Source organism: Metarhizium brunneum, chromosome 2 (assembly GCF_013426205.1).
Source record: "Metarhizium brunneum chromosome 2, complete sequence".
Lineage (NCBI taxonomy): Eukaryota > Fungi > Ascomycota > Sordariomycetes > Hypocreales > Clavicipitaceae > Metarhizium > Metarhizium brunneum.
In genome coordinates, this window is record NC_089423.1 from 6,330,155 (window position 1) to 6,345,561 (window position 15,407).

Sequence of the window (15,407 nt, forward strand, 5' to 3'; positions counted from 1 at the left end):
ACATGTTGGGCATTAATCAGGTCTAGCTGGTGTAAACAAAAACCTTTGTAATAAGGTCAGTATTAAGTTCCCTGCTGGAAGGGCAGTCGGATAGACAGACGACGCGAGTTGCAAAGACATCCAAGCCCGTTGCCGACTCCTAGGCCATAGTTTCATATAATCGAACAGAGAACAGAGACCCTTCTTTATATAATGCCCTTCCTGCCCTGCGCCAAGAGGGCAACAACTCCGCTACCTAGACGACAGCACCCAAAGCACCCGAATGGCCAACAAATAGAATGCTCCCCGACGCGGTGCCGGGAACTACCATCGGACTTGACTTATAGTGGTAAATCCAGCCTACAAGGATGCCAGTATCATAGAGATGTAGTTCCGCGCATCAGCGGCGTGGATGATTGTCTTCGCGCCGCAGGTACACACATCACCGTCTCCCATAACAGCCACGCTCGTCGTCCCGACTGATCAACCATCTTTCATAAAATAGTGCATGCAGAAGACTCGCTCACACAGCAGCACAGTCACGACCGGACTCGGCAGCAGATTTTCTCCATCCAGCTGGGGTCTTCTCTCCCAGCATGGAAACTAGTCGTGACTGGTCGACCACATTCTTCTCGTGGCCTTGAAGCTGCAAGACGACAGCATGAATACTCTCCGTGGGGATCCATTATACGAGCAAGGATGAAGGAGGCCATATGACTCTGGATTGGGCGAGGGACACGTCAGCAACATATGCTAGACTTTGCCATCTCGACTGGTTGACTGCAAACGCTGGCCATCATTCTTCTATATGCGCAGAGGACGAACGGCACTCAAGCAGCCGGGCATCCTTCCTTGCGGGAAACGATAATGGCAAGCACGATATGTTATACGCAGGGCGTGCAAGAAATCATCTGTAGCTTGCTAGATAGGTGACTCGGGGCATAATCCTAGAGCGTGTCGGCCGGGACTCTCGCGCTCTCGCTCTTCAAAGGGGCGACACACAAGGCAGCAAATAAATACCCTATAGGAATATATCAAGAACACAATCCCAAGTCAGTGTCCTTGGAGTTTTGTGACTGTGTCTCATGTCATGGTACATACACTACTGCTTGTATTATGTCGTCGTCTTGCCGCCCGGTGCTCGGACACGGTAGCCGCGGCATCGCTGCCCTGTTATCGCGCCCTTGTTCAAATGGTTTGACAAAGATCATCTCGGTCCTTGCGAGCTACATACAGTCAGCATCTAGATCTGTGTGATGCTACCAAGGCAATAACTTCTCTACAACTCCAACAACCGTCTTCCCCCGTTCCCAGTCACGGGAAGAGGCGATGTTTCAGGCAGTCTGGTTGCCGAGGACTCGATAATACACTCATTGCGTGGACGTATCAGGCACTTGCCACGGATGAAGTATGAAGTACACAAGTAATATCTGCCAAATGTATTGGACATGCGAATTGGAAAGATGAGATGCAGCGGTGCGCAGTGAATGAGAATAACTCGCTCTCGCATCATCATCAGACGTGGCGGATGTTAATGATGTTGATAAACCAGGCCAAGGGCGACAATAGGCCTCAATCCAGGCAGCACTGCAGGGACTGAAACATTGAAGCTTTGGCACGCCATACTGACCCCGCAGCTGCCAGTACGCCATTTGGGAGGACAGCTCAAGTTCAAATTGTTTCATATTATCCTTTGCCGTGTCTAAATATATTTCTCACTATTTCGTCATTGTCCGGGACTACCCTGTACCACTTATCGAATTCCAAATCCCCATTGACGGGCTGGTAGCAATCCGAGAATCATCAAACAAACATGCCTGACCCCCAAAATAGCCATACATATCAAAATTACATCCTGCAGAAGTTCATGTTTGCCTGTCATATTGTGGAACGGTACACAGCATACGACCCTTGCTGGTGGCCCAAAATCGCATAATATCAGACCGAATTTTGTAAATACATAGTCTAATGGGGCAACCAACGAGTGGCCTCGCCTTGTTGTATGACCAACTCTCCGTACATGCGACCAACAAGCGCCAGCATAAAAAGCTAGAGTCCTGTGGAAAGAGTCAATTGTATGCATTTTTGAGGTGTGTATGCCCCTTTACGGGCTGCGAGTACCCAACAAGAGTCTAAAGAAGATGGCGCCAGATGAGATGCCTCTTGCCTGCCGCAGCAATAGTACTCCGTACCAAAGTCAAGAAACAGCAGAGCGGTGCGTTGAAGGATTCTCACCAACTTCGGGTACCTACCGAGTAGCTGGGCCAGGTCCCATAACTTGGCATGTAGGGAGCAGTACCAATGTTTCTGTTCCATGTTACCATTCCCTGGAGCCTGGAGACAGGGCAACGACTCACGACTGGCGCAAACAATGGGTGTCAAAATGATCCACCGACCCGCTGTTGATCTTTTTTCTTTTGCTTGTCTGGGGTGGGTGTTGGTATTCGCTGCATCATCTACGCTTATGGGGACACAAGGGAGGCAGTACTCTATGTATATGACAGGTAATACGCGCACAGGATCACGGTGAACATTCACATTATGCATTATTTCGCCTTGTCATAAATCAGACGTGTACCCATATTACAGGACCATGACTCCGTAACGGCCCCAATGCTCCCAGAGCTGTCGAACACTCATAGAAGGGCAATGGAGAGACGACAGGTGGGAATTGTGTCCAATGTACAATGTAAGACAGTGGAGGCGGGGATCGATGCATGTTTCAAAATTATGCGGATTCTCCTGAGTTGTCGGGTTTGATTGCCGGAGTCGTATTAGGCGCATGGCATCTCTAAAATAAGACAACAAGAGAACCCGAGATGGGTGTCAACAGGTGCTGAGTTTGGATTGTCATGCAGGTCGAAGGAAACGACAACACGTCATCAGTTTCTCTCGTACGGGGGAGGGGAGTATATACACTTGAGCAGACTGCAAATGGTAGGAAGACTGTAATACCAGTCTCAAGTTCAATCCAAGCAGCGACAACTCGAAGCGGTGGTAACGTCGGATTCTGGTTTCTAGACGAGAGGGGAGGGCGCGACCTTGAGGACTGCCGCATCGTACTCTGTAGACCGTCCTATTTTCGTTGATTGAGTTGGAATGACTGCGCATTGTTACTGGGCAAAATCGGGACAGCTGATCTGTCAAGTTGGTTGCTCAATGGCCACACCCATGTACACATTGTAAAATGAATGATTAGCGAAACCAACCGAGACTTGAATGGAAGTGCGTCGGGCCGCACCCCAAATTTGCATCACAAGTCAAATATTCCATCAGCCGTCATATTTCCACCGGGCGAATCCGTCCGTGTTGCCTCTGAAAGCAATTGAAATGAACAGGATGCGAAAGCAGGGCCAACGGGGTTTTAGTTGCGAGTTGGGGGCTCTGTACGTCTGCTGCTTCTCTGCTGGAGTGCTTCAGGATCCGGGAACGGGTTGGAAGCATGCGAAGAAGGAAGAAATAATTCAAGATTCGGTTGCCATCTGAGCCAAGGGCATTTCTTGTTGATGGTAAGCTGGAGAAACAGAGCAGTTCCTTCACAGCTGTGTCAAACCGTTGAAACTTAGGGAGTACGGAGTAGTCTGGTCGACAAAACTGTGGGAAAACGTACCAGGTTCTGCCTGAGCAAGGTTTCCCGGTGCTCTTTTGATCCCGGTCACCAAACCATATTACCCAAAACGCTTTAATATCTTCGCGCCTCATCGCGTCTGTAAACTTCCACTCAAACTGAAACTGCAACTGCAACTGCAACTGCAACTGCAACTTGCCCTGGTCCGGTTTTCTACACCGGCTACGTGTGACCCCAACAACACGGTGCGGACGGGGTTATGGCATGAGATCATTTGAATCAATTAACTGAGGACCAGTCACAGGGCAAGTTACCCTCAGGAGCGTATGCGGAGAGCCTTGAGCAGAGAGGCTAGCTATAGTTTGTAGACATGAGTATTCGACCACCCGGCGGCGTTGAATTACTCCAATGAAGTTGAACACCTATGCCTCTCCATCGTAGAAAGAACTCGTTAGTGATGATAGAGTTGACTAAAGAGGATGAAGCAGGGATACGACTGATCAGCGAAAAAACAAGTTATGGGTTGGGTTTCCTGGGCTGTGGATGAGTCGGGCGTGATTGCACAGGGCTGCTCGGCTCGGCTTCTATTGTATCCGGCCTTGTATTCTCCGAAGCAAATTATCGCCAAAACAAGTGATCTGCGCGGTGCCTTCATGTCCGTAGGTGCCGGGTGCTCCAAGGGCATTATATTTGCGCATTCACTGCCTGCAGCAACGTGGGGGTTTCAATCAATGGAGCAGCTGCAATAGATGTTTGCCGAGTACTCCGTACCGGAATATTCTTAGATCGGAAACGCACGAGTCTGTACGGAATAGAGAAACTGCGAGCCAAAGTCATCACCACAAACATGGGCTCGTATGGCTTCTGTGCCAAAGCGTCTTCGGAGGCAAGCCGCAACTTGGCACTTGTCAATGCCAAGCGCATCATCTGAGGTTTTTGTCCAGCCCACAGCTTTACTCGATGGCTGCCGTCTTGCCGTGGGCGTCGGGCGACAGAGTCGGGCAGATTCAAAGAAGTACAAGTCAGATAAGCTTCCATCGCGTCCCACCGCACTGGAGTTCGGTGCGATATGCGAAGCGACGCCAGAATGATACCAGATGACCCAGCGTCATCGCCCGTGCACGGTGATTCGAAGTAGCGTCTAATATGAGATGATGGAAAGCAGCTTTCAGCGTCCAACCTCTTTTTTGCAGCGGACTACACAACAGTGCAGCGAATGCACGAGTTACGCCTTCCATGAATTGAACGTGGCTTCATCAGGGGCAGACGCCGTGATCCTCGAACGACGCGCGTAACATCTACTGACTTTACGCAAAGTTGGGGTAAAACTGGCGATTATCTTTGATCCGGCATCTTTCACCTCCCACCAAGGCCTGCTTCCAGTTTTCCGGGGTCCAACCTTGGTGAAGTAGTACTACCGCAATGGAGGACCGGCCAGGGCACTCCACACAACGCGAAGAGTACTAGTTTGTATTGTAGTGAGAATCACGGACGGTCCCAGCGACGAAACAATGCGCTAGTAGTATGTATTCAACAGTGGTGGGTGGAGGCTGAAAGAATCGACAATCCACGACCACCATGTGCTAGTACTGTAGAAAAGCACCTGGCTGTGCCGGGCACTGTTGGCTGCCTTCCTAGGTATCTAGGCAGGTACCACTAGTAGTAGTAAATGAAACGCTGTGACGTTTTTATGGCATTAACGGCGGGCGTCTTTGACTAGGCTGGCGTTTGTGGGAATTAATACAAGCCAGTGTGATGGTAATATGTGATGACTGGTAGCCAGGCGGGTGATGAGACCTAGCAATAAAAGCATTAGAGCCTCGGCATGTTGACTTCTTCTTTGCAGACAAACAAAATGTACCAGCAATTTTGCCGGTGAGCCCAACGGACGACGTGATTGGCATATTGCCCTCTGCCCAAGCTTACGAAGCAGGCGTTTGGACCCCCTTGCATTAACGTCCGCACCTTAGCCTTAGTGCTGGTTGTAGGAAAGATTTTTTGATTGTTGTTTCTTTGGGCCATAGATGCTGCAGCATGTTCTTTTCCTCGGCCCCCCTTTGTTTGTGGTGTATGTACTCCGTCGACTGACTGACTAGCATTGCTTTTGTCGGCGCAGCCCAACAGGTTGCACGAGGCTGAATGGTGTGGGCTGAAATGTTGAAGCCCCCTGGGCATCTTTTTTCCCTGGCTGGCTGGCTGGCTGGGTTTTGAGGTCCTGTCTCCCTTCTCTCAGTCCTGGTGCCAGCAGAGACAATTTCCCTGGCCGGGACAACACGGTAATCTATTGGCGGTCATGGTGGTCGCAATTGCGCGCGCCTGGGGGCCCCTGCGCATGCTCACGGGTCGGTGCAGAACTCGTCCCACCGTTCATCAGGCCCATCGACAACGAGGGAGAATTTAGGTGCAATACGAGGTGTCGAGCTGGTTGGCATTACGCTGAATGGAGAGAGAAGGTCGACGATGCGATAACTGCCGTTGGAGGTGGGGATGTAGGTGCTCAAAGTTTCAATAATTTCACAAGTAACTTTGGAGTATGCAGAGCAGAGCCCCCGAGCATTGCAGGACAAGAAACAGTCTAAAGTTGGAAGGCGCGGCCTGGCAGTTCTGGTTTGTCTGGCTCCTGCCCCCCCCCGTCCGGGCCTGGCCATGTGCGGTCAGCCCAGGTGCCTGGGCCATGCCGAGAATCTGAAACGGCGTACCGAGGACTTTGGCTTGTCGAAGACGGGCCGCACCAGGACGGGTACCCAGGTACTTCAAATCCTGCTGGGGACAACGGTTATGCTGGCCCGGATTGGCCCCTCTAACGGACAGAGTGGTGGTGGACCGCCTTCTCCAACGCCAAAACGCCTCAACTCTCCAAGTGGCGTTCCTTCTTCCCACTTTCCCCTGACGGGATCCCCATGCAACCCTGCTCGACCCTGCTCGCCTTTGATCGACCTCGACGACTCACGACGCATTACACGACGCACCGCCGACATGGCTCACCCGAACTGTGGGCTCTTCAAGTGCGGCATCCTTGTCTCTCCCATGCAGCCTCGAGCTCTGTGCTCAATTGCTGCGTCCGCCATGTCCGGCCATTTCAAATCTTGCTCGCTCCCCTCCTTTTGGCGTGGGCAAAGACCCAGGTCCAAGTGCTCTCTTGTCTCCGTATCGTACAAACGGCCCTGCGATTGTGGGCTCCCGTCCAGTCTTTGGAGGAAGAGCTCACCTGTTTGGGTCGGCTGTGAACCTCCCATGTCCTGGATGCCCCCCAAATCTTAGACAGGCTCGTCCCCAGTCTCTCTCCTCTAGTTTCTACACTCTCCGTGTCTCGCCAGTCCCGGTTGTCTGTCTACTTCACCCTCATCGGCTCTGAAAGAGTCCTCGGAGACCTCTTTCCGACCCAGGCTGTTCTTTGTTCGTTCTTCATTCTCCTTGCTCATTTTTCTTTTCTTCGCGGGTTGACCTCGACCGAGTCCACCGATCGACAAAATTCTACCATATCTATCATTTATTCCCCGTCGAATGGCTAGTTGCACGCTTTTGACCCTTTCGCCACGTTGAGTGCAAAAGACATTTCAATAGGGGCGTCGATTACGACACGAGCATTCCATCACGACAACCCTTAATTCGAATTGCCCGTTATGGCTCCGTCGTTGAATAACCATTCTTCTTTTACCCGCCCTCGCACTGGCGACCGTGATGGCCGGCCCAGCACGCGCGACCAGGCCGGCGCGGATATGCTTATTCCCAGTCGGACTTCGTCACTGCACTCTCGTATCACGCAGCCAATTCCATCGACTTTTAACGTGAAGCCTCAACAGCGAACACCAAAGACTCTTACTCATGCCTATATGGTGTGCGGCGTCGGCCGCGAGCCGTCGCAATGGGTGAAGGCGCCGGCTCCCGCTCAGGGCAAGATTGGCCATATGAAGGGTGCTGTTGGTCAATTTTGGCTCCCTGAGATTCTCGGCAGCAGCCCTCGTCTGGAGCAAGATAACGAGATTGCTCGCGCTCTCCATTCCGCTATGAGGGTCAGTATTGAAAGGAAAAAAACGAGAACCCCATAAGTATGCGGTGAAGAGTAAGAAACATCTGACACTATTATCTAGGCTTGCTTTCCGCACGATGTTGAGATTTGCACTGGCAGGAGCCAACCCCACTGCGTTCACCACGCTTTTGTGCTCCAGCAAGACTCTTCTCACACCTTGTACGGCATCTGCCTCCGAGTTTGGTCTCGAGCCGACGAAAAGAGGGCTGAGACCATCCGGGACTTGCGCAAGAGGACCGAGTCTGACTTTTATGACAACCCAGACGAGACTTACTGGATCCCTTACTGCCTGTCCTTCCTATCCCGCTACCCCCTTTACAACCTCCTGGGCGACTATCTGCGAGGCATGTGGATTCACTGGAATAAGGCTACCAACTTGTTTCACGCCGAGGAAGTCTCGCGTATTCTGAGCTTCCCGGCTCCTAGGCTGAACGACTTGGTCCGCATTGACATGAAGGACTATGCTCTCTGCTACCAATTTCCTTCCTCCCCTACTGGGTTCCAGAATTTTTCCATGTGGCCGCTTTTCAACTGCTTGTCCATCCCCAACATTGTTGGTGTTATTGAGGCAGCCATTTCTCCGACTCGACGAATCATCTTTGTGAGCCACTATGCCGCCATGCTCACAATTGCCGCCGAAACAGTGCGGTACTGCGTCCGAGTTTACGAATGGAGCGGTCTTTACGTCCCGGTTGTACACGCCCGCCATGCACAGGAGCTTGTTCAAGAGCCCGGTCCTTATATCTTGGGTGTGACTGCCGAGTGTCGATCTCTCTTCACTGCCCCTACTGACGCTTTGGTTGTTGACCTGGACCGCAACTTTGTTCTCACATCTAGCCCACCTACTGCGCTTACTCCTGGTCAGCGCAACAAATTTGTTACTCGCCTGACTCAGTCTCTCAACGGCGACGTCACCCCTGCTGGCGTTCCCCATCATCTTCGATCAGCATATGGCGGCGGCAAGCTGGTCCCTGCTGGTCAGATCATTGTCATGCGCGGAGAAGTTGAGTCTATCCAGGACCCTGAGTGGTGGAACCAGGATGCGATTATGGCTGTTATGGACCATGTCTGCGAAAAGACGGGCCGCAATACAGGTATCAAGGCCGTATTCGGCGGCTCTGTGAAGAAGCCTCTCATGACCAAAGTTTCAATGAGACATCTCAATGAAATTGTTCGAGAGCGAAATCAGTATTCTCGTGACGCTCTCGAAGCGTGGCAAGATTTCATCAATCTCAAGGGCCGCATGGACACGGAGCTCAGCAAGGTCAACAAGAGAAACAACTATCTTGTCGAGGAGCTCGAGAGCTGGAAACAGCAATTCCTCAAATTCCAGGCCTTCGCTGAACAGCTTACCAAGGAGACACAGGATCTCAAAGTCAAGATTGAGACACACAAGAGAGAGAACCGCCGACTTACTGGTCTCCTTGACCAACAGAAGGATGATAATGCTCGCATGTCTGTCCGTCTTACCGGCACTGAGAAGCAGCGTGATGATGCTCTCATGGCTCTAGTTCTCCAGCAGGAGATGGCCGAGGATCTTGAGCGTGAGAGACAGAGGAACAAGAAGGAGCTTGCCCAGCTCAGCCATACCAATTCTACTCTCTTGCGACAACGTGACGAAGCTCGCCGTGTGGTGATGCATCTGCAGAGTTTGATCGGTGGCCAGAGCCACCACATGGAGCATCTCATTCATTCTCTTACTAAGCCTGACGAGCTGGTTGCCGAGGTTGAGGCAGGCTATGAGAGTGATGAGCGGGGGAGCTCGGATGGCGCGTCTGGCGACGATAATACGAGCCAACTGAAATCTCCACGCAGCAAGCGACTCTCTGCGGCTAGCTTTGCTGACGTTGCCGACCGTCACCTCAAAGACAAGACTGATGCTATAGCCCATATTGTGCGCAACATTGCTGACCAGTGTCAGGCCGCTGTGGAGAGCCTGCAGCTGGCCCACGATGCTGAGTACCGATCAAGCCGACGTCACAGCGGCCTGTCCAATACTCAGAGTGAGGACGGCCATGACGACCGCTCTGTTGCCACCTCAGATAATGGCGAAGAGAGACGCCTCCAGCCTGGACGTACGTCCAGCATCCCTCCTACTCCGGATCTGATCCCCAACCGCAGCAGCACTGCCATGTCCTTTGCTTCGGCTACTACTACACCTGAGCGATCTAGCCAGCAGTATAATTTGAAGGACGAGATCCCCACAAAGATTGTCGAGGACGACGAGGAGGACTACGAGGAGAACCGCAGTGAGGGCGGCGGCGGCGCCACCAATGAGAACGGCGTTGTAGCCAAACACACCGAGTCGCTCTTGCATCGCCCATCTGGTGCCAGAATCAGCGCTCTTGGGGCCAGCGGCACTCGGTGAGAAACAGTAGAGCGACCTGCTTGAGGAATGATATGATGAAGGGGGTGGTTATTAGTGCCCAACAAGAACCTGGCTCCTCGGGATTAATGGGAGCAACGAAGCCGACGACAGGCAGACGACAGGCAAACTTCTGTCAATGCTGATTACTTACGAGGTTGCCAACCGCAATTTTTTAAACTTACCTGGACGACTGTTGACACGGTGATTCACTTATATCCGATTGTGTATTGCTGCACTTTTTTATTTATTTTATTTTATTTTTTCATACTTTTGTATCTTCATTTCATATTGACGACACGAAAGTCGGGATATTGGTCACTCCGTCTTGACCTATTTTCGGGATTTTCTTTCTTGGATGGAGGCTGTAAAAACTTTTGGTCTTTCCTTGGCGTTTTCCCCCTCGCAATGCCTGAATTTTTTCCTAGTTTGCAGTCTGACCTATTTGTATTTATCTTCTCTATAGCCAGAGGCACTTGGGTTTTCCAAGACAAACACATATCTGGCTCAATAGGCAGTGTTGAGTTGTGCCAGGTATGATGACGTTAGCCTCTCAGCGAGACGCCAAACAATTTATGACAAATTTTTGAATGAAGACATAGTAGTGAAGTGGCCATGTTAGTTACAGCCGAGATCGGCTCGATGGCGAGGTGAGGCAATGCAAGATTCAGCTGAGACATTGGGGGGCCATGCGTGACGTGAATTGCTCGGCGGGCTTACTTTTTTTGCCAGATGGGCTCGCGTTTTAGTACCTAAAAATTTAAATAATGTATAATTTAAATTTTTTATTTATTTTAAAATATATAAAAATATATTTACTTACTTAACAACTAGGTCCTAGGTAGGGCGTGAGTGCACCTAGCAAAAAGAGTAAGCCCACCGAGCAATTCACGGCATGACGTCCCGCGACCCAACATTTGAGTGTCAAGCCACCGAAATCCGCAGCAGTCCACAGTTTTCCCTCCTCTTGACAGGGGGCCGTTTTTGTGGCCCCATGAAGCGACAGGACTAAAAAAAAAAAGCCGACAGAGAAGCAGAGCCCCGAGGCGCAAAGTGACATCGCAGCGATCACCGAAGCTGGCAAAATCTTCATCTCCTCCTTCATACCTACAACGCCTACAAGCATGGCGGACCCTCTTCTCACATCCCTCTGCTCAATATGCCACGTCTCGACCCCAAAATACAAATGCCCCCGGTGCAACATTCAAACCTGTTCCCTGCCGTGCGCCAAAAAACACAAAGCCTGGTCCGAGTGCAGCGGCCGACGCGACCCGACAACCTATGTCCCACGTTCGAAGTTGCGCACCGCCGCCGGCGTCGACCATGACTACAACTTTCTCCACGCCATTGAGGTGTCTGCCGAGCGCTCCGAGAAGATGCTCGTTGAGGAAAAAGGCCTCGTGCAGCAGGCGGAGCTGCGGCCGTTGACGATCCAACAAGTTCGATGGAAGATGGGGCGTGATGGGAGGAAGAGAAAAGTGCTGGTGACGAGAGTTTTGCGGGAGGCCAAGGGGAGGACATTCGAAAAGGGGCTGGCGCAGAGACTCAAGAGACTGAACGTGCAGATTGTTTGTGCGCCGCTGGGAATGGCCAGGCAGAGGGAGAATTCCACCAAGCTGAACCGGAGGACGGGGAGGATTAACTGGCAGGTTGAGTGGCTGGTGGTCGGGGGAGAGAAGGAGACAGCAAGGTCATTGAGCAAGGTCATGGATGACGTTCCGCTCTTTCAAGCATACCCGGCGATGCTGGAAGAAAAGGCTCGTGCAGAGACGGGATCGCGGAAGCAAGAAAGGCATATGCGGGCCTGGGAGGTGCAGAGCTGGGCTGATTCGAGGTGGAATCTTGGCTTGGATTGTATGCAGGATCCGGTGGATGGGAAATGGTCGTTATTTTCTGGGGGACGTGTCGAGGACTGGCCTGCAGAGAAGGAGAAGGCCCAACGACAGCAATTTCAGTTTTTCCTCGCGGGACCTCTCGCAAGGTCCGATATGCCTGCACAAGTTACGGCGCTGGAGGCTGGGGACTGCCTCCGCGATATTCTGGCCAATACCCGGGTCTTGGAGTTTCCTACCATCTACGTCCTCAAGCGTGGAGACAGGCTTCCTCCGGGATTCGTCCTAGGACCAAAGGACTCGGTTCCCCCGCAGACCCAAAGGACAAAACGCAAGGATGGGCCATCAAACACACAATTTCAGGCATCATCGAAGCGTAGGAAACAGGGTAGAATGGACCGCGAAGAAGGGGAAGTGGGCACTGACGAGGATAGAGAAGACGGTCTGGATGAAGAGACTGAATCTAAGGGAGTCAGTTTGGAGGCCGCTGAGGTTATAGCTGAGCAGAGCTTGGGAGAGGAGGAGGATGACGATGACACTAGCAGCTCTGGGTCGGATAGCGAGTCTGACTGATGTTCATGATACCCGAGATATGTGGGCTGTAGACTAGGTCGGCGCATCGCATCGCGGACTACATGCTGAGATAATTGATTGAATACGCGGCCTTCATAATACCTGGTGCACACGCGTTTGGGTCAACGATGGGCGATTGCCCACTTCCCAGCAACCAGACCCAGTTGCAGACCTGGACACTTCAATGTTGGCACGTGCCCCACTGTGATGCTTTGGTGTGGGGGCAAGCGGCGTAACACCAACGGCCTCCTGGCTCTCGTCCCAACGACATCGCATCCGACAATACTACACCACCCTCGGCGACTACGCGCCGGCCTCGCGCCCAACTTGCGACAAGCCACATTGTTGGGAGACACACTCTGGCAGAGACTTTCTCCTACCATGATATGATCGCATAGAGCCAGCCTGTCCGCTTACCCCGCCCACCATGGATGACGGCCCCGTGCCCAAGCTGTCCGAACTGCTTCGGCATCCGGACGACCTCGACAAGATCCCCGCGCTGAAGCTGGAATTCTCGCGTAAAAAGGGAGCCGTTGACGGCCAACTACGGAATGGTCTCCGCGAACAGCTCGAAACCACCCAATCGGGTATGACGGGCCTGAGCGACGGCCAAAAAACAGTCCAGCTCATCAAGGAAGAAATGATGAAGATTGACCGCCTCTGTTCCGAATCCCAAAACATGATCAAGGACTTTGCCAGCATAAACCTGGTGTCCCAAGCCCACAGAAACTTTGTTGCCGTCGAAACAATGAGACGCGATCTGGAGACCTTCAACGATCGGCTGACCGTCGTGGAGAACATGCTACGACAGGACGATGCCGACCAGGAGAACATGCCCAATTTGCTGCCGTGCCATTACGAGCTGACGCAGCTGAGGAACATTCGAGACGATGCCATGGAGCAGATACATAGGGCGGAAGACCCTGGGCTGGAGTCGACGCTGGAGGACTACTTTGCCAGGCTGGACGACACGATTGACTGGTTTGACGAGCACGTCGGTCTCTTGGCAATGGACCTGATCAGCCTTGTTATCAATGAAAACAATGGGCTCGTGGTCCGGTTTGCCGTCGTCATTGAGGCCGAAGAGAAGAGCGACCAGCGCGTCCTGGCCCTGCAAGAAGCGCTCAAGGACCACGAAGAAATGGCAGCCCGGTTCCAGAGCATCACAGACGGCGCCAAGAAGGCCCGCGGCTACAAGGACAAGTTTCTGCAGGCCATCAAGCTCGGTGCTGAGCAGCAACTCGAGCAGTCCCGCGAAGAATTCCTAGACGACGCCTCGAAGCTCGAGGGGATTATGAAGTGGTACTTCAACGACCTCAACGCCGTGCGGGTCGGCATGACGCCCCTCATGCCCAAGAAGTGGAAGATTGGCAAAACGTACGCCGAGATATACCACCAGCTCATGCACGACTTCCTCATCGGCATGATCGAAGATCCGGAAACCACATCTGCCCACAACCTCGAAATTATCAGCTTCCCTGAGAAGTACTACCGAAAGATGGCCAAGATGGGCTACAGCCAGGAAGATCTCACCCCCCACGTCATTGACAACCGCGAGGCCGAGCTCGTCCGCGACTTCCGCCAGCTCATCATCAAGTTCCTCGACGAGTGGATGGACCGCATCTTTAACCAAGAAAAGAAGGACTTTGCGGAGCGCAACGTCGAGGGCTCCAACCTCGACCAAGACGAGTACGGCTACTTCCGCACCAAGAACCTCATCGCCCTCTGGCGCATGCTCCGCGAGCAGATTGATGCGGGCGCCAACTCGAAGCGCTCCGACGTGATAGAGGGCGTCATCGACGCCATGTTCCTCCGCCTGCGCACCCGCCAGCAGTCGTGGCAGCGCATGCTCGAGGATGAGGCGTCGCGCTACGAGGCCGGCAAGGTCCCCGAGCTGGAGGGCTTCCAGGCCCTTCAGGACTGGCTCGTCGCCACGGCCAACGACCAGATCGCCTGCATCGACGACAACGACGAGGAGTCGCGCCTGGGCTACCTCTCGTCCTTCCGGACAAACTTCGAGCCCCACGTCACGCCGCAGTATCTCGAGCGCGGCGAGTCGGAGCTCAACGCTCTGCGCGACTCGTACGTCGACTTCTCGACCTGGTGCATTACCAAGTTTGCGCACCTCATCTTCGCCGTCGACTTCCGCGCCGTCATGCCCGACTTCTTCACGCCCAAGTGGTACGCCAACACGGCCATGAAGCAAATGGTGGTCACTTTTGAGGAGTATGTCAGCGACTACCGCCAGGTCCTGCACCACTCCCTCGTCGACATCTTCATCGAGATCTTTGCCGACGAGCTGCTGGTCCGCTACCTGCTCTCCGTGCGCAACAGGGGCGCCAAGTTTCGCCGCGCAGACCCCTTCCGCGACAAGCTCTTCAACGACATCTCTACAGCCTTTGAGTACTTTAGCAACCTGCCCAACCCAGACGTCGGCAACTCGATCAAGCAGACGTGGAGGGTTACGGAGCCCTTCCTCGGCCTGCTGACCTGCGACAAGGATGCCGTGGCGGACGAGTTTGCCGCCTTCAAGGCGGCCTATTGGGACTTGCACATCTCGTGGGTCGAGTCCGTCTTGAAGTCGAGGGATGATTTCGAGAGGAGCATGCTGAATGCCGTCAAGGCGAGGGCGGCGCAGATAGGCGTCGTAAGGGGGCCCGAGACAATCATGAGCAAGGTCAAGTAGAGACGATGGATGGGTGACTTGAGACGTCGCTGGTTTTTGCCGCGGGGAGAGAAGGATGACTGACAATGAGGAAAACGCCAGACATTGGCAGCACAAGGGGCTGTTTCCATGTACGATTAATCGCATTTAGAGGAATTCACTATCCAAACAAGACACGGAGACGGGATGCTGTAAGACTGCTGATTCTACCAAGAAGATGCGTTGTCTAGCGTACAGTGGACTCGAATCTTGCCTTTGAAACATGGCCGAGTCCAGGTAATTAAAAACTATGTTTCTCCTATCCATCCATTCGGGCGTACTGTCCCGCCCTTGCCATTAGGCCCTCCGTCGCTTTAGGAACAAAAGAAAGAACATGGGGCACGACCCCCAAGACG

The 15,407-nt window shown here is 52.9% G+C and overlaps 3 protein-coding genes across 3 annotated transcripts; all 3 read left to right on the plus strand.

Annotated features, from left to right (window-relative positions):
• Positions 1–7,170: 7,170 nt before the first annotated feature.
• On the plus strand, positions 7,171–9,945 carry G6M90_00g048750 (uncharacterized protein; the record flags this gene model as incomplete). The annotated part of the gene is made up of 2 exons (XM_014689501.1): positions 7,171–7,560; positions 7,639–9,945. 2 exons carry the CDS (start codon positions 7,171–7,173, stop codon positions 9,943–9,945), a joined length of 2,697 nt encoding a protein of 898 aa, XP_014544987.1.
• A 1,121-nt stretch (positions 9,946–11,066) lies between these two features.
• Positions 11,067–12,347, plus strand: BCD1 (Box C/D snoRNA protein 1; the record flags this gene model as incomplete). The annotated part of the gene is made up of 1 exon (XM_014689502.1): positions 11,067–12,347. One exon carries the CDS (start codon positions 11,067–11,069, stop codon positions 12,345–12,347), a length of 1,281 nt encoding a protein of 426 aa, XP_014544988.1.
• A 427-nt stretch (positions 12,348–12,774) lies between these two features.
• On the plus strand, positions 12,775–15,033 carry sec6 (Exocyst complex component sec6; the record flags this gene model as incomplete). The annotated part of the gene is made up of 1 exon (XM_014689503.1): positions 12,775–15,033. One exon carries the CDS (start codon positions 12,775–12,777, stop codon positions 15,031–15,033), a length of 2,259 nt encoding a protein of 752 aa, XP_014544989.1.
• Between the last annotated feature and the right edge of the window lie 374 nt (positions 15,034–15,407).